We start from the raw sequence: 18,733 nt of genomic DNA, 5'->3' as shown, positions 1-18,733 counted from the left end.
GCTCCTGATCTATTATTTCAGGATGCACAGTCTTGTCTTCTTAGAATCCAGTGCACGCTCACTATCCATTACCTATCACATAGCACTATCAGGGCGGGATGTACTAAGAGAAACAATGGTGTCATACACCTGAAAATGCAGTTTTCGGGGGTTTTACCGCATTTCTCATATGTACTAAGCTTCAACCAGTTGGGTAATGCCATCTTTAGATGGCGTTAAACAATGCCTTTAGGCTTTTTTTAATGTCCTGCACTGAGACGGAGCCAATCAGATCCCTCCCAGTGTGTCCGGCGGCGCGCGTCATTTTGTGCATGTGCAGAAGGATGCCAGAGGGACTTCTGTGCCATAAACCCAGAAGTCTTTCTATCGCAAAGCAGAGCTCTTAACGGGAGAGCTGTCCTTTGTGATTTTCTAGGTACATACTGACGATAGTATCGCTGGTATGTACATGATAAGTGGCGAAATGTACAGCATCGGGGATGTGATGCTTACAGTAGGTCATCCCTCCCTGTGGGAAAAAGATCGCCGAAGGGGTAAGTCTCCGTAACATCTCACTGGAGACTCTATTTTTTTATACAACAAAGTGCTAAGACATCCTGCATTGCTGCAATAAGTGGCGATGCAGAATGTCTCTTAGCCCTGAGATAGCTGTGGCATTGATGCATATATACAGTAATATATATATATATATATATATATATATATATATATATATATATATATATATATAGTTTACCCAAGCTTGGATTTTTTTTTTCTTTGGAAAATTTTCATACAGGGCAAAGCCACTGGGACCACTGCCGCATTGTACAGGGAGTTTGGAAAGTCCCTCCACAGTGAATGTGTGCTAAGCATGTGACAGACAGTGGCGGCTCCAGAGGTGTGGCTGCAGCACAGTCCAAAATTCATAAAGGGGAGCCACACCAACTGCCACCCCAAATGCTGCCAAACATCGCTGGCCAGGGCTCACTGGCAGTTGGTGTGGCTCCCTTATTTGAATTTTGGACTGTCACACACTCAGCACACAGTCACTGCAGAGGGACTTTCCGAACTCCCTGCAGTTAATGGATATATTATTTTACGATCAACTTTATATTATTTTCAGAACTATGGGGAAGATGCAGAGCGAGTAAAACGCCACTTGGTGTGGTGTAATTTGCATGAAAATGCTCTGCACATGCCCAGAACTCTGTACAGACACGTGTTAATGCTTATTTCTGTCATTCTGCCATTTACACCTGCCTCCAGCAGCCTTCGCATGGATGCGTGATATGGGGGTGTTCAGTAAGTACAGTAAGGACGTATTCAAAACAATTCCGAAACATGCAGACCTGGAAGTAGACAGATACACCTGAGTAAGCTGTAATATTAGCTGATGGTCAGGGGTAGGTGCAACCCAACTGATGATGTTGGAAGCCAGGGTACCAGGGGGCATCGCTGAATGATATCAGTACTCACTGGTTATACTGATATTATTACTGGAGGTTTTTTTTTCTTTTTTCAAAAACATTAGTCGTGTATTATAATATTTACTTAACAATTTTGTTTATAAGCAAATAAATGATGCAATAGGGAAGGAATAACGGAGTAGAGTAGGGGATTGAATAAACACTGGAAAAAGCCTATTATATCATTTTAGAAATGAACAGAAAATCAGAGCCAGTGATGAGGACTCTTGTCTTGCTACACTGTTACAGGTATGGGAAGCTATGCAGCCATATTATAAGATAGATATTTTTAATATACGGTAGTAATGCTACGAGATGGGAAAATATGGACAAAATGACTTATGTCTGTATATTTTAAGACCGTGTGATTAAAACATTATTTTAAAGCAAAGTATATATGTCTGAATTCACCCCCACTACCCACCTACCTGCTGGCACACAGGACTGTTGTCATTGATGTCCAGCACAGTAATTTCCACCTCGGTGGTCACCTGGAATTTCCCATCAGATGCTGTCACCTTCAGAAGATGTTTCTCCATCTCTTCCCTGTCCAATGATTTTTTAGAGGAAATCACCCACTGATCTCTTACTTCATTAATGTTGAATAAGCCAAAGGGATCTCCGTCTGTCAATAGAATATCATGATTACTGTGTAAAACTGTTCATTATTATGTCTTGTGTATATTCTATTATGAAATGGGTGTATTTATAATAGTTGCAGGGTGTGTGGTGCACACGGGCCGCTGGGTCCAGGGGGACCATACCACATACCCCACACCCTTATATTCTAATTACCTCACTGGCATTAGTGCAACAGAAATCACTGTGAAAATAGTGCATCCACCATTTTCTGGAAGATCTGCACATGCGCAGTAGAGAAATCAACGGAAGCATGGAGTGGGCGCCATGTTACCGGGGTCCTGCAAATGCACAGTAGATTCTGGCATAGTGAGAGATGGCGGGGGCCCGCATGAAGACTGCACATAGGCCCCCTCCTCTCTTGAACCGACACTGTATTATGACATAAAGTAAATGAGGTACACTTAGACTGCATCTCAGAATATGGACATTTGAAATTAATTTGTTGCAGTACGTTATTTGACTGGTGCTTAAATCTATACTGTACTGTAGTCAGTAGCGGATTTACCGCTAGGCAACATAAGCACCTGCTTGGGGCCCGGCGGCTCCCAGGGGGCCCGCTGACAGGACTGTATGGAGGCTTGTGATATAGTTTCATGCCGCCCCGGCAGACTGTCAGCAGCAGCTCATGATCGATTGGACAGCTGCCGCCGGGTGCCGCTCTCTCTATCTCACTCATTCACTCTCCTCTCCGAGCCCTCCCCCATGCACTGTACCGCTTGTTATGTCACACGCTCAGAGAGAGGAGCCAAGAAGAAACTGAGCTGAGGTGCCGCGCTGCTGCCGTCCAAGCTCCAGAGAGAGGGTACAAGAAGAAAGAGATGGTGAGTGTCAGTGATTTGGGGTGGTGGATGCAGCAGCGGTGGGTCGACCGGAGGGGAGAGGGTCAGCCGCGGAGGGGGGGTTGTCTGCGGAGTTGGTTGTGTCTGGCTGGGAGTCAGCCTAGTGTTGGGTGGTGGATGGCAGTGTGATTAAGAAGCAGCACTCACCAGCTCTAGTAGACATTGAGGGGGGTTGACCATGGCGGGAGGGGGAGGGGGGGTGTCAGCCGTGGGTGGTTCCATCTGCGTGGGGGTAGGGTGTGAAGTTGGTTGTTTCTGTAGTTTATCAGACTGGGCTAGACCATGTTATACATATTAAATATGATCATTATTATTTCCTATATTATGTCATTCCCCAGACCCTTGATAAAGAGATGAACCTTATATGATAAATTAGTGCCCTTCTAATAAAGTACATTTTGGAACACAAAAGGCTATACTGTACTTCTCATGCTGAGTTATATAATGCTGGCCCCAATGCAGGAGTCTCAGTGTGTCTTTATAAATACTGTGGGCCTGATTCAGCAAGGATCGCAAGTTCTAAGACGCACGCAATCGGACGATTGTTGCAGACTGTGCATGTGTATGCATCGCAGTGCATGCGAATCGGAAAGCGAACGCAGAGGATACGCAGACACATGGCACAGTGACTGACAGGAAGTGCCATCTGTGGGTGGTAAGGGGGGGTGGGGGTGGTGGTCGGGTGAACTCATGCGTGCCAGTGCATGCGTGGCGTTGCATGGGTGTGCATAAATTAGCCACTGCGATACCATACGCAGCCTGAAGCCTCATAGAGTAAGCTGAAGTATGCAATTCCTGAGTGCGGTCTGACCTGCCGTATATGGATCCGATGTTACTCGATGTTACCGATTGTTTTGCTATGTTGACAAGTATACGGATGTGAGTAAGGGGAAGTGGCCGTCCTTATGTTAGGCTGCGATCGCAATGCCATTGCAAATATTTACATATCACCGCTATTATTAGCAACTGCATTACGGGCGTATAAGCAGAATTGCGATCCGTAGTGAATTAGGCCCTGTAGCTTCAATGCTGCAGTGGAATAACATGAGACAACCCATTTAAAAACACGGCACCATTATATACAGTATGTTATATGTTATCGTGTGGCATAATATGTAAATGGAATTACTGTGTGGCATAATGTGTAAGGGACATTACAATATAAGTAGGAAAAATAGTGAATAAATCAAGAACGAAAATATAGTGTTATGGATTGTTTGAAGAAAGGGGCCCCAAATCGGTGACTTGCTTAGGGCCCCATTAGCTCTAAATCCGCCTCTGACTGTAGTGACACTGAATTGCAATTTAAGAGGGCAAATTATATGGCTTATTGTACACATAGTAATTGTTTTTCAAGTTATATGAAGATATCTTACTGTACTTCACCAAAGAAAATATTTTTTTTAAATGGAGACAGCAATAAAGTAGATGTTTTATATGCAATATATCACAGAAAAGTCAATAACAACTAGAGGGTAAAGGCTCGATATTATTAGTCTATACATCAAAACACATTGATACTGTATATCATTTAAGGCAATAATCTCACCTGTTATGTAGCAGGTGACTTTCCTGTTGTTTTCGGAGATATCATTGTCTTGTGTCTTAAGGGTAGTTATGACCTGTCCAGGTTGGCTGTTTTCTGCCACAGAACCTCTGTAAACTTGAGAGGTGAACCTTGGAGGGTTATCATTATCATCAGTAACTGATACCTCTACCAGTGTTTCCGAAGAAAGACGGATTTTCTTGCCCTGGTCAGATGCCACCACAAAGAAACGATAGACCTCTTGCTTCTCACAGTCAAGCTCCTTTAGTGTTGTGATCCAACCATTGTCAGTGTCGATGGTGAAGAACATGTGGATCTCACTACTATCTCCTTTAAGGCTATAAGATACTATTCCATCATTGCCTGTGTCCTGATCATTGGCAGTAACTTGTATGACGGTTGTTCCAGCAGGCATATTCTCTGTTATTGAAGCTCTATAAAGGTCTGCTTCAAAAACAGGTTGATTGTCATTAATGTCTTTTACTTGGATGCTTACTGAAACCAAAGAGACAAGCTCTTTGCCCAAGTGAGGACAATTAGCCTGAACATCGATTAGATACCATTTGGTTTTTTCATGGTCTACCCCCTTTTTCACAATGAGTGCTCCTGTATGCTTATTCAGACTGAACACGCCGTCTTTGTTGCTTTCTGGAGTTGTGCCTTCTACCAGGCTGTAAATAATTGGTTCCATAGCTGTTGCTTTCACTAACCCCACTTCTGAGCCGGTGGGCAGATCTTCAGATGCTGTAAAACTATACAGTGGCTCTGAAAATTTTGGCAAAGTGACCTCTGTTGGTACAATATGAAGATGAACGGGGACGAGGGAGCTCCAGTTGGGAGGTGCCCTATCTTTTGCTATAACTGTGAAATTGATGTCCTTATTTTCCAAACCTAAAAAGCTTGTTTTAGCTATGATTGTCCCATTATAAGGATTGATCTGAACCAGATCTTCATCATATTTATCAATAGAATAAATGACGTCAGCATTTAGCCCTTCATCAGCATCATAAGCTACCACCTGGATAATAGGGTTCCCTTTGCTAAAATTAGACTGGACAGATAGGATGTACTCAGTGGCTATAAATAGTGGAGGGTTATCATTCTCGTCTGTGAGGATTATTTTCACGGTGCAAAAGGCTGCCCTCCCGCCTCCATCTTTGGCCATAACTTTGATAGCTATAAGTCTTTCTGTTGCATTCTCCCTGTCTAATTTCCGTAAAGTTGCTATATGACCCTTATTGTCTACATAAAACATATCTAAAGCCAACTTATTAATTATAGTGTAATTCACAATTCCATAAGGGCCGTCATCGGGATCAGATGCCACCACTTCAATCACTGTTGTCCCGATCTCTGCATTTTCAGCAAGTTCTACCTCATATATATCCTGTTGGAAGGATGGCGTGTGCTTATTTGCATATGTGACATTAATGTATACTGGCACAATATCTCTGTAGATGCCATCTGAAGCTGAGACCTGTAGGTGGTAAGACAAATTTAAACTGTTCCTACAAAGGCTAGAAAGGGAAATAACTCCAGATGTTTTGTTTATGGTGAAGAGGCGGTGACTATTGCCAGAAAGAATCAGATACACCAGTTTTCCGGCATCTATGCTATCCAGGTCGATAGCTTGTAGCTTTAGAATAATATGTCCACAGTTGGCCAATTCACTTACATTGGCTTCATATTGCGCTTGCCTGAATTTTGGAGGGTTGTCGTTCACATCGGAAACATTAATGATGACAAGAGCATCTGTGTGCAGAGGAGGTAAGCCATTATCTGTGGCCCTCACTTTGAAATTAATTTGACGAGTAGTTTCATAATCCAACTCTTGAGAAGTTGAGATTTCACCAGTTTTGGGGTTTATATGAAAGAATCCATGTGACCCATCTGTGCTGTTACCTAGGATGTGGTATGAAACCTCTTGGTTCTTCCCTGAATCTTGATCAGAAGTGAACAATTGAATCACTCGTCTATAAGGAGGTTGTTTCTCCATGACGTGGCCAGTGTAGACCATTTGAGAGAAGACAGGTGGGTGATCATTGATGTCTTCCACATTAATTAAGACCCTGGTTTCTGAAAAGTAACCCAGAGCAGAGTCAGTGGCTCTTACAGTTATAAGGTGAGATGTTTTGGTCTCATAATCCAGTTGCCCCGAAACACTCAGAGAACCCGTCTTAAAGTCAATGCTAAAAAAACTTAGATCATCATTCTCAACGATATTGTAAATCACACGGAACCCTTCAGGGCTCCTAGCCTGGATGTGTAAAATGGGAGTGTAAACTGGTACATTCTCTGGCACTGTCACTGTGTAGTACAGGCTTTGGAAAATTGGATTTGATTTGTTTCTAACTATAATTACTACGTCTTCTTCAGATTGCAAGGAAGGCTGACCATGGTCTCTGACAATCACTTTGAGAACATACTGATTGAGGGCTTCATAATCAAAAGGTTGTTTAAGAATAATGTCTCCCAAAGAGGGGTCAATTCGAAAATACTTAGAGCCTTCTTCCAGTTGGTATGTCAGAGCACTGTTTTTTCCGACATCTTTATCCATGGCAGACACCTGGAATATAACATCTCCAGGTTCTAAGCCATCCTCCACAGCGATGTAATATGGGGTATTTAAGAAGACTGGTGGATTATCATTGACATCTTGTACATACACCTCAACTTTACTCTGAGAAACCCGAGGTGGATTTCTATTGTCTTTTGCCTCAACTATAACATCATATTTGTCTTGAATCTCTCTGTCAAATGCCAAGCCTTTAGTCTGGAGAATCCCAGTAGATGGGCTTATCTGGAATTGTTCTGTCCATGTAAGAACTGAGAAATAAACTGGCTCATTAAGTTGGTTTCCTATCACGTCCACCATATTTAAATCTATGATTTGTGGATTATTCTCAGTCACATTCACTTTGTACAATGGGCGTTCAAATTTTAAGCTGGTCTTTTGCATCTCTGTTACGTTGATTTTTACTAATGCAGTATCATAGTACAGCCCATCCCAAGCTTTTACTGAGAGTTCACGGTATGAATGCAAAAGGGAAGAATCATTTAAAATAAGGAGGCCAACATCTGGGTCAATAGAGAAGGCACTGTCCATATTTCCTTGTGAGATGCTATACATCACTTCTGAATCCACATCTTCAGCTGCCACAGAGAGGACATGCATACTATCATAAGCAGGCAAGAAAATATTATGTTCATAACTGTCCTGTAAGAATTTCGGTGGGGAATCATTGACATCAGTTACTTGGATGGTAACCTGTGAAGGCTGAGAGGCAAACAGACTTGGAGTGCCTGAGTCATGTACATGTACATAGAAAGAGAATATTGTGGTTAGCTCAAAATCAAGTTCCGCTACCGTGAACAGTGTTCCCATACTTGGGTTGATTTTGAAGTACTTTAGCACCTCGAGATCTAGAATTTGAAAACTCAACAATGCATTCGCCTCTGTATCATTGTCAGTAGCTTGAATGATGAGAGGAGTAAGGTTAGGATTAGTCACCATGCTGCCTACTGGAGCATCTTCACGGATTTGACCCAAGTATATGGTTTGTGAGAAGATAGGGGCATGGTCATTCTCATCAATTACATAGATAAACACAGTTGTTTCACTGTAATATCCAAGGGAGCTATGACCACGTACTTTGAGTTGGTAAGAAGAGGTAGTTTCGAAATCTAGATTTTTTTGAGTGGTGATAATGCCTGAATAACAGTTAATGTAAAATGAACCCTCCTTGTTCCCTTCTTTGATGTCATAATTGATTGAAGACCAGCTGGTTGTGGACACCATGGTTATAAATGAGCCGATTGGTACTGTTTCACTAATCTCAACCACATATTCTCTAGACATAAATTTTGGTGGTGATGTGTCAGAGGGTTTGACTTGCAGATTTACTGTGGCTATGTCCTGAAGTTGTGGTGTTCCTTGATCTACTGCAATGACTGTCAACGTAAAGCGGCTCTTCATAGGCTGCTCCAGTGTTTTTGCAACAGTGATCAGACCTGAAGATGCATCAATGCTAAAATATCCCTCAACATTACCTGTTGGGAAAAAAATAACAATATTATTTCTATTTATAGTAAACTCAAAAACATTCTATATATCTTGACATATTATATATAAGTCAGTCATGCTAACTTCTTACTTGCGCGATTATCCAGAACTGTGGTTAAAAAGAGTGACAATTGTGGACAGTCCTTTCTTAAATTAACCTACACTCTAAAGCTAGCGAATAGGAAACCCCGCTACCTGAAGAGAAGACCCAACTAGCACTGAATTGTGCACAAGTATATTGCAGGCTGTACTTTCCTCTACATGAGAACTCCACTGTGATCTATGGATATAATTAGTCCACCATGAAATATTGTGAGCTACTACTAGCCATTTTATTTAAATTAAGGAAAGTTTAGATATCAGTAACAATGCACAAGGCAATATGCTTTGATAAATGTTATATTTAGAGAGTTGTTATCTCAGCTGACAACTGTGAATAGGAGTCACAAGGTTGCAGAAGACAATAGTGTACAAGGTAAGTACATATTTTTTGAGCAAATCTTGATTTGTGTTGGAAAAACTGTTTAAAGGCACACTAACTACACTCATTTGCCAGAAAATTCCCAGTACATGCTACCAAGCCCACACATTAAATTATATCTTCTGTACTCTATATAGGCAGAAATCTCTGAAATCCATTGTTGTATAATTTGCAGTGAAGATGGCAATGTAGTACTATTTAAGTGACTTTGAACGAGGCTTGATAGTAGGTGACAGAGATGAAAAGTGGATTGTCACATGCAACAACTTCAAGGGTGTACCATGACTACACAACATCAGGGAAGACATCCAGCGTGCATTACCGCTGTAGTCATCGGAAAACTTTTTGTAACACCTGACTGACAAGCAACATTGCCGCAGATAACAGCTAAATTTAATGCTGGGACCACAAGTAACGTCAGCATTCCAATAGTGCAATGTTCCCTTTCTTCTATGAGGTACAGAAGCTGATGGCCCAATCAGGTCCCATTGCTGACCCCACAGCACAAGGCTCTTCCCATCACATGGGCTCATGAACATCTCCACTAAAAACTAAATGACTGGAAACATGTAGCCTGGTCTGATAAGTCAATGTACCAACTGTTTCAGGCAGAAGGATGATTATGCAGGTGGAGAAAACCCAACAAGTCAATGGATCCCACATGCCAACAAAGGACAGTTCAGGGCGGTGGTGGCTCTGTTATCGTGTGTGGTGTTTCCAGCTGGCATCCATTCAGACCCCTGATACATTTGTAGACATCACTGATGTGTGGATGCTACATAACCATCTTTGCGGATCATCTGCACCCAGTCATGTCATACAGTCAATCAAATGGGAGCGGGCTCTTTGAGCACATCAATGCACCACTGCACAGGTCTGTAGCCACCAGATTATGGCTGGAGGAGCATTACCCTGAGTTTGGCATCATGAGTTGGCCCCCTCTTCTGCCAGATTTGAACCCAATAGAACATATGTGGGATGCAGTTCAACGTGTCATCAATGACAGTGTTCCACCACCGGTGAATGTTAGGGAATTAGTCCAGCTCCTTTCCCTCCTACGCGTATGTGAGGGAATGGTTTTGTCTTCCCCTGCACTATCTCTACTAATATTTTCAATGGTTCTTTCATCTTCCCTTTTACTCTCTCTACTATTACTTTCAATTGTGTAGCTTTTATAATACAGTCAAATCTGCTAGATCATAACATTCCCAAACATCCCTTGAAGCCTTATGTTTTCTTTGTTCGCCTGTTAGAGGCGTCTTATCCAATATATATGGCCTCTTGGTTTCGTATAATGCTCCAGAGGTCAAACCTCATGAGATGGCTTGGTCCGTGGACACAGAGGAGACACTTAATTCTGATACCTGGTTGCAGATTTAATCTAATTTGGTTAGGTGTTAATTATTCCCCGCAGCGAGTGGGATACTAATGTATCCCCCGCGGCGAGGTAAATACTTAATCAGCAGGGTCCATACGGCCCCCGATGATGACTTAGCCCCTATATGTCTTATCACACATTTATTTAGATAAAGTAAGAGAGAAGGGAGAGGAGAAGAGCACGGAACATGTAAAACCATTCAGAGTTGAACACAAGTTGGTTTTGCGAAATTAGCAAAATGTACTCAACGCCGAGCGATGCTGAGTCAGACACAACTAATGGTGCATACACACAGTCAGATTTGTCAGATCTGTCAGATGAACGATTTGAGCGATTTTACCAAAGATTTGAACGATTGAATGATTTTTGACTGCATTAAAATGAATGGAATCGTCCAAGTCTGACTGCAAACACATCAGATGTCAGATATCGTTATCTGACCATCGGGAACGCGCATCGTTCAGGCATGTCAGATATGTCAGATTTTCCTTCAAATATGAATGATTGAACGATTTTTTAAATCGTTATCATTCAGATCTGAAGAAAAATCTGACTGTGCGTATGCACCATTAGTTGTATCTCCACTTATGTCTGAAGGGTCTATCTTAGTGGCAATCCTGCAGCTGGGCTCCTCTTTCTATCCAACCAAACTGCATCTGCCTCCCATCTACGCCAGGCCCTACACTGGCTCACTTTCCCCTACAGAATCCAATTCATACTCCACACACTCACCTTTAGAGCCATCACCCAATCTTCTCCCACCCATATATCTAAACTCATCTTCCTCATCACTTCACTCACCAACTTCACTCTGTGAATGACTGCTACCTCTCCTGATGTCTTCATCCCACTCTCGCCTCCAGTATTTTGCCTGTGACAATCTTCACCTTTGTAGCTCTCTCTTGCCAACAAGACTCTCCACCTATCCCTATAGGCTCCTAAAATAAATTTCTTTACTAAAGCCTATCAGCTTACACATTAACTCACCCCGTGTTCCTCGCACACTGACTCACTCTTGACTTTCTGCCCCTCTGCTATAGATTGTAAGCTCCTAAGAATCTGTCCCAAATATTTTAAAGGCAAAACCAGGTAACAGTCCCTTTAATTCATCTTCAGTAATTTTTTCCTAACTGATAAGCAGGCTCTGTGATTTTTGTGTTCGTGTCACTAATCTCCATGTATTGTTCTGATTAAATGATGTAGCAGTAGCATACAGAACAAGAGAATGAAATGCTGATTGCAGTGTGACTCAAGGCTCCGCTGAGTTAAATTAAAAGACTGGCATGTCAAATCAAAATATAGCACGCCTATTTCTTACACTGCACTCCTGGTGACTATAAATTCATATGTCTCAATAAATGAAGGCTGTTGTGTAGTCATTCTGACAAACGAGTTTAATCTTTTGAGTGCAAATAGAACCAATTAGACTAGTGCAGCAATATACAATTTCCGCTTACTTTCTTTGTGGGAAGACGATGAGCAAGACAGTATTGGGTGGGAGACTCACACTAGTTACACCAGCCTGCTGCACACATATTGTGATGTCATGTGCTGCTTTTTTGTGCTACTGTGACCATATACTGTATATGGGAGTAGACTCAGAGATGCTTCCACTGTACCGATGTGAAGTTTTGCACCTTCAGATGTAAGCAGGTAGATGGATCAGAGACTGCTGTGAATAATATATCTCTGCACAGGAAATGTGCCCACATGCAATAATGAGATATTCTACTGCGTGATAAGATATTTAAATGAGCTTCAAGGGGCAGAAACCGGGATACTTTCAATGGGACAACTGTGTATCAAAAAAGAATAAGTGACCAGTTGTTGTACGTGCACTCAGTGATATTGTTACAATAATACTTTTCATATTATTTCATCAATACCAAGAGGCTGACTCTGAGTTTGGAACAAAGTAAGTTAAGAGCCCCATACTTCAGACGGACGTTTCCCTAATTCCTCGATCTGAACAGAATCTCCAATCCGCCAGTTGGAAACTCCAATTGGCGATCCGTCTGGTAATCAGTAAATCCTTCATGTTAAAAATTCCAGATTCACTGATCCCGATCATGGACGGGGTCGGCAAATCATGGATTTCACCACTGCCCCGACCCCGGAATCTGGGGATCGTACGATAATCCGTCGCTGATGTAACTTTGCACCTGGAACAAACCATGTTGCAATGGAGTCTATGGAAGAGAGATTGGAAGTTCCCTCTCCTCCGAATATGCCTATATAGACATAAAGCAGTCTACGCCATCTGAGGATGAGGTAAACCAACAGGACCAAACTCCAAAAAGCAACGCTTTTCATAGTTTAGTGCATAGGGATCAGACTGCAGTCCCCATTGACAATAATGGGGACTGCAGTCTGCAGCATTAGTTAGCCTTTCGAAGGACTTTTATGAAAAACCTACTTGTTAAAATAAGCCCCTATATCACTGTGTGTCTAGAAATGGTTACGTTTTCTCTCTTTTCTTCATACGTATACTAAACCAACCAGGTAAAGGGCACAGTGACACCAACCCCAGATTTATGATCAGTTTGAGACTAAAGTTCTTGTAATATATAGCAAATCTTGGGTTTGTGAAAGATCAGAAGCACTTGGCTAGTGTGGTCTCCCCTCTTTCACTTCTATTAAAACTGTGTATCAACCAGATGCAATATACACAACAATTCACATTAATAAGTGCAATCTGTCAATGGTGACCAAATTACACTCATGCCAGTCAAATAAACGGTATGTAGTCAGCATCCCAGCGAGCGAGATGCCAACAGTCTAAATACCGGCACCGGAATCCCAACTGCTGGCATCCAAAGGGTAAGTATCGGGGGTTAGGGTTAGGCACTAGAGGAAGGGTTAGAGTGCGGGGAGGGGGAGGTTAGGGGTAGGGGTTAGTGTTAGGGAGCTTACCTTCTAGTGTCAGGATTCTGACTGTTGGGATGCCACTGTCGGTATTCTGACCAGCGACATCCTGACCGCCGATAAAAGACAGCATAGCTGAACACATTGAAGCTAGTAAATCAACTTTAAAGTCTTTCTAAAATAATCTACATCATTCAACTATAATATTATTGAATGTTAATGATGTACTCATCCTAGTTACACAAATATATTGTAATAATGAGAAATAACATCTTAAATATATGTAAAAGGTTAACAGCTTCTTTAAGCTAATCGCACCTGACTGAATGAAATATTGTATCTCTGCATTGAGTCCTTGGTCCTTATCGGTAGCTTGTACTTCAAGCACTACAATGTTAGCGGGTGCTGCGTCAGATACAGTTCCTTCATACACAGAGTGAGTGAAGTGTGGAGAGTGGTCATTAATGTCCTGCACCATGATGGTGACCCGAACCAAATTCCGCTTAATTTGAACTTCCTGATCACGTACCTAGATGAGAAAAATAAGCAGTTTAATTCCACAGATTCTATTTATTTTAAAAGAAATATTTAGTTTTGAATAATTAAAGTACACTGTTTTATCAAACTTCACCCAACTACTTCCCTCTGTCTGCGCAAACTTGCGGTACTATTATTTTGTCCTTCATAAATTGCCTCCTATGTGCTCACAAAATGAACTGTAGTATATGCTGACGCTAGGATAAATCAATTTGCCTAAAATAAGCAGTATAACAGTTAAATTAGTGTATAATACATGCACCTGGTGGTACAAAGGGCCTGATTCAGAGCCGAACGCTCTGACCAGAGCGCTCGCTCTGAATCAGGGCCCTCCTCCATGAAAATGGAGCGGCCTCCTGGCCGCTCGCATAGCTATGGGTGACCACCCACAACATATGCGAGCGTCCATGATGATGGTCGCGATGGTCTTGACCATCGCGACCATCGGTCTTGCTACGGAGACCCTGCGGTAGGGTTTCGCTGCCGCAAGCCCTGGAGTGATTTTGGCTCTGATAGATGATGTCAGTGGGGCCGGCTTCAGACAGTAGGCGTTCCCATGGGAACGCCTCCGTCTGGCAGGCACGCCCCCGGCACGCCCACCAAAGGGGGCGTGCTGTCAATCAACATCGACAGCACGCCCCCTTTGGTGCGAGACCCGGAGCGATGGAGAGCCCGTCGCTCGCCGAGTCTCGCGCATGCGCACGACGGAGCTCCCTCCGTCGTGCGCATGCGCAGTGAGGGAACATCGACCCGCTTGCGAGCGTCCTGCGCTCACGAGCGGGTCTGAATGACCCCCAATGATAGGTATTGCAGTCTCACAGCACCATGTGGTTGTTTCCAGCCAGGGCGCTATCTTTTCAGAGTTTGTATGTTCTCCAGTGTTTGTGTCGGTTTTCTCCCACAATCCGAAACATTCTGGTAGATTAATTTGTTTCTGACAAATAAATGAACCCCATTGTGTGGGTCCATGTAGTAAATTGTAAGCTTCATTGGGTCAGGGACTGATGTAAATGAATAAACATAGACTCTAAAGAGCAGTGTATTATGTGTGCATCATATAAATAATTATATATATATCATTAGGCTGTAAGCCTTGGCTGTAGAGCCGATTATCATAAGTGCTGAATTTAAAAGTGCACTTTACATTTTAAATCTAATTTCGGTGTTACACCAGCGTTATACCGAAGTGAAACAGAAGGAAAACAAACTAACTTCACACTTTCAACAATCTAAACTATATATGGACAAAGGGCCTGATTCAGACCCGCTCGCAAGCTGTTTGATGGTCCCCCACTTTTCATGCGCCGCCCCCGGCGTGTGCATGTGCGAGACCCATCCAGCGACGGCAGCTACGGGTCTCGCTACAAGACGGGGCGGCTGTCAATGGTGAGTAACAGCTCGTCCCTTAGGAACGCCTGGTGTTTGTGGGCGGCCCTAGTGACATCACTAGTGATGTCAGTAGTGGACTTCCTGCTCTATTACAGCAGGAAGTCCACTCGGGCTTGCGGGAGCCGAGACCCTACCACAGGGTCCTGTCACAAGCCCGATGGTCGCGATAATCGCGACAGACTCCAGGCCCCTCGCACAAGCTGTGGGTGGTCATCCACAGCTTTGCGAGAGGCTTGGAGAAAAAAAAAAAAATCACGCCCTGATTCAGAGCGAGCACTCAGAACCATCCCTTACATTCACTACATTTGAGGTTCATGCTATACGCCTCTTCCAACCAGTACATCTTCGAGTAGCTGTCATTTACCATCCCCCTGGCTCTCCCTCCAAATTCCTTGACAACTTCGCTTTCTAGCTCCCTCACTTTCTCTCCTCTGACCTTCCCTCCATTATCCTAGGTGACTTCAATATTCCAATTGATATTCCCACAGAATCGTCTGCCACTAAACTCCTTACCCTCACATCTTCATTTGGTCTCTCCCAATGGACCTCCTCACCTTCCCATGTGAATGGGCACTCAGTTGATCAGGTCTTCACTCACTGTTGTGATATCTCTGATTACTCCATTCCCCATTCTCCCTCTCTGACCATCACCTTCTCTCTTTTAACTTTTTAACTTAACCCTCTCTCCTTTCCCTCCTCTACCTCCTAAGACCACCATCACTAAGCGTAACATTGAGGCTATTGACGCCATTTCCTTTTCCTCCCTGTTTGACTCACTTCTCTCCCATATCCTATCTCTCTCCTGCCCTGAGCAAGCCACTTCTCTATACAATGCCTCCTTTACTGCTGCTCTTGACTCTGTTGCTCTTGCGATCACTACTCACCCCCATAGATCCACACCACAACCCTAGCATTCCACATGCACCAGATACCTGCAAAAGTGCTCACGAACTGCTGAGTGACAGTGGAGAAAATCACGTTCTACAGCAGATTACCTCCATTTAAAATGTATGCTCTCATCCTACAGTGCTGCCCTCTCCCTCTCTAATCAGTCATATTTCAAAAACCGCATTTCCTCCCAGTCCTCAAACCCCCGGCATCTCTTCACCACTTTCAACTCCCTCCTCTGCCCACCCCCTCCTCATCTCCCCTCCCCGGTCTCTACCTTTGCCACCTACTATATGTCTAAAATTGACTCCATACATCAAAACTTCATATCCCACCACACCCTCAGCACACCTCCCCCCTCCATTCCCTGACCACCTCGCCCCATCCATCTTACCAACTCTGACATTCTTCTCCCCTGTATCTGGAGAGGAAGTCATGGCCCTCATCTGATCCTCCCATCCTTCCATCACCCCTTTGACCCTAGCCCTTCCCGCCTCCAATGCTAACTTTCTCCCTCTGCCTGTTGCCATCTTGCCCACCTCCTTAATCTCTCTTTTTCATCTGGCATTGCTCCTTCTGCATTCAAACATGCCCTTGTCTCCCCCATTTTTAAAAAACCTTGATCCTAACACGCTTTCCAACTTCTGACCCATCTCTCTCTTCCCTTTTGTCTCCAAACTCCTTGAGCATGTTGTTTACAACCGCCTTACCTCCTTTCTTTCCTCTCACGTCCTCCTTGAGTCTTTTCAGTCTGGCTTCCAGACTCTCCACTCCACTGAAACTGCCCTTACGAAAGTCAGCAATGAGCTTCTTGCTGCCAAATCCAAGGGCCACTACTCTCTACTCATTCTCCTTGACCTCTCTGCTGCTTTTGACACTGTGGAGCACCCTCTCTTCTTGCAAATCCTTCACTACCTTGGTCTATGTGACACTTCCCACTCCTGGCTGTCCTCCTACCTCTCTGATCATTCCTTCTCTGTCTCCTCTTATGATTCTCCCCCTCTCCCCCAATTCCACTTACAGTAGTTTTTCCACACCGTTCTGTTCTTGGACCTTTACTATTCTCCCTCTATGCGTCCTCTCTAGGTGAACTCAGTTCCTTTGACCACCAATATCATGTCTATGCTGATGATACTCAGATCTACATTTCCTTCCCTGCCCTTTTCCCCCTCTCTCCTCACTTGTATCTCCAACTGTCTCTCTGCTATCTCTTTCTGGAAGTCCCAGCGCTTTCTTAAACTTAATATGTCTAAGAATGAGCTGATCATCTACCCACCCTCCCACATAACCCCACTTCCCACAATTTCATTATCAATTGACGGCACAACTATCTCCTCTAGCCCCCAAGTGTGCTGTCTTGGAGTTATCTTGGACTCTTTCCTTTCCTTCAAACCACACATTTAGCACCTCTTGCAGCCCTGCTGTTTCCATCTCAAAAATATTTCCAAGATCAGACCCTTTCTCACCCAGGATGCTACTAAAACCCTTATCCACTCATTGGTCTTCTCCAGATTGGAGTACTGTAACCTCCTCCAATCTGACCTACGTGCTTCCCACCTCTCTCCAATCCAATCTGTCCTCAATGCTGCTGCTCGGTTCATCTTCTTCTCCAAACGTTCTACATCTGCCTCCCCTCTCCTACAAACCCTCCACTGGCTCCCTTTCCCCTTCAGAGCCCAATTCAAGGTTCTTACACTCACTTACAAAGCCCACACTCATTCCTCTCCCATTTACATCTCTGACCTCATCTCCCTTCACTCTCCCTTCCACATTCTTTGCTCAACAAATGCACGTCGCCTCTCCTGTTAACTGATTACTTACTCCCGCCTCCAATATTTTTTCCAAGACTGCTCCTTACTTCTGGAACTCTCTCCCTCTATCAAACTCTCCACCTCTCTACAAATCTTCAAACAAGCTCTCAAGACCCACTAATTCATCAAAGCCTTCCAGCTTTCATCCTAACCCGTTGCTACTTGCTCTTTCCTCCCTGTTGACCACATCTGTGTCATGCCTGTTTGTCTATGTCGCCCCTTTATTTATTTATTACCGGTTATTTATATAGCGCACACATATTCCACAGTGCTTAACCGAGAATATTTGGCCATTCACATCGGTCCCTGCCCCAGTGGAGCTTATCATCTATATTCCCTACCACATGTACACACACATACACAGTAGGGTTAATTTTTGTTGGGGGCTAGTTAACCTACCAGTATATTTTTGGAGTGTGGGATGAAACCGGAGCACCCAGAGGAAACCCACGCAAGCACAAGAAGAATATATAAACTCCACACAGTTAAGGCTATAGTGAGAATCAAACCCACAACCTCAGTGCTGTGAGGCAGTAATGTTAACCATTACACCATCTGTAAGCTCTCATGAGCAGGGCCCTCTACCCTCTCGTGCTACTCCTTATACTGTTATCTACTCCTCACTTCGGCGCCTAACACCTGGTTGCTTATGCCCTGTTACTTATTTCAGTGTTATGATCACTAATTCAGCAATGTATATGTCCTTGTCCATTGTATTGCACTGTAAGTCACTTGTTGCTTATTCACTTATTTGTCTTTGTATTTTGTAAGGCGCTGCGGAACACTTGCGGCGCCATATAAATAAAGAATAATAATATATATATATATATATATATACATATATAT

The 18,733-nt window shown here is 43.5% G+C and overlaps 1 protein-coding gene across 1 annotated transcript in view; it reads right to left on the bottom strand.

The window, feature by feature from the left end:
- The window catches only part of FAT2 (FAT atypical cadherin 2), a 95,804-nt gene that overhangs the window by 34,588 nt on the left and 42,483 nt on the right, over nucleotides 1-18,733 (bottom strand). The window contains exons 8-10 of the mRNA XM_088447182.1: nucleotides 13,581-13,791; nucleotides 4,479-8,525; nucleotides 1,877-2,073 (exon numbers count right to left, since the gene is read on the bottom strand). Of these exons, the coding sequence (XP_088303308.1) occupies nucleotides 1,877-2,073; nucleotides 4,479-8,525; nucleotides 13,581-13,791 (4,455 nt within the window). The remainder of the gene's footprint in view (nucleotides 1-1,876; nucleotides 2,074-4,478; nucleotides 8,526-13,580; nucleotides 13,792-18,733) is intronic.

Source organism: Taudactylus pleione, unplaced genomic scaffold, assembly GCF_031769625.1.
Source record: "Taudactylus pleione unplaced genomic scaffold, aTauple2 ptg000422l, whole genome shotgun sequence".
Taxonomy (NCBI): domain Eukaryota; kingdom Metazoa; phylum Chordata; class Amphibia; order Anura; family Myobatrachidae; genus Taudactylus; species Taudactylus pleione.
This window is presented reverse-complemented; position numbering and strand designations above follow the sequence as displayed.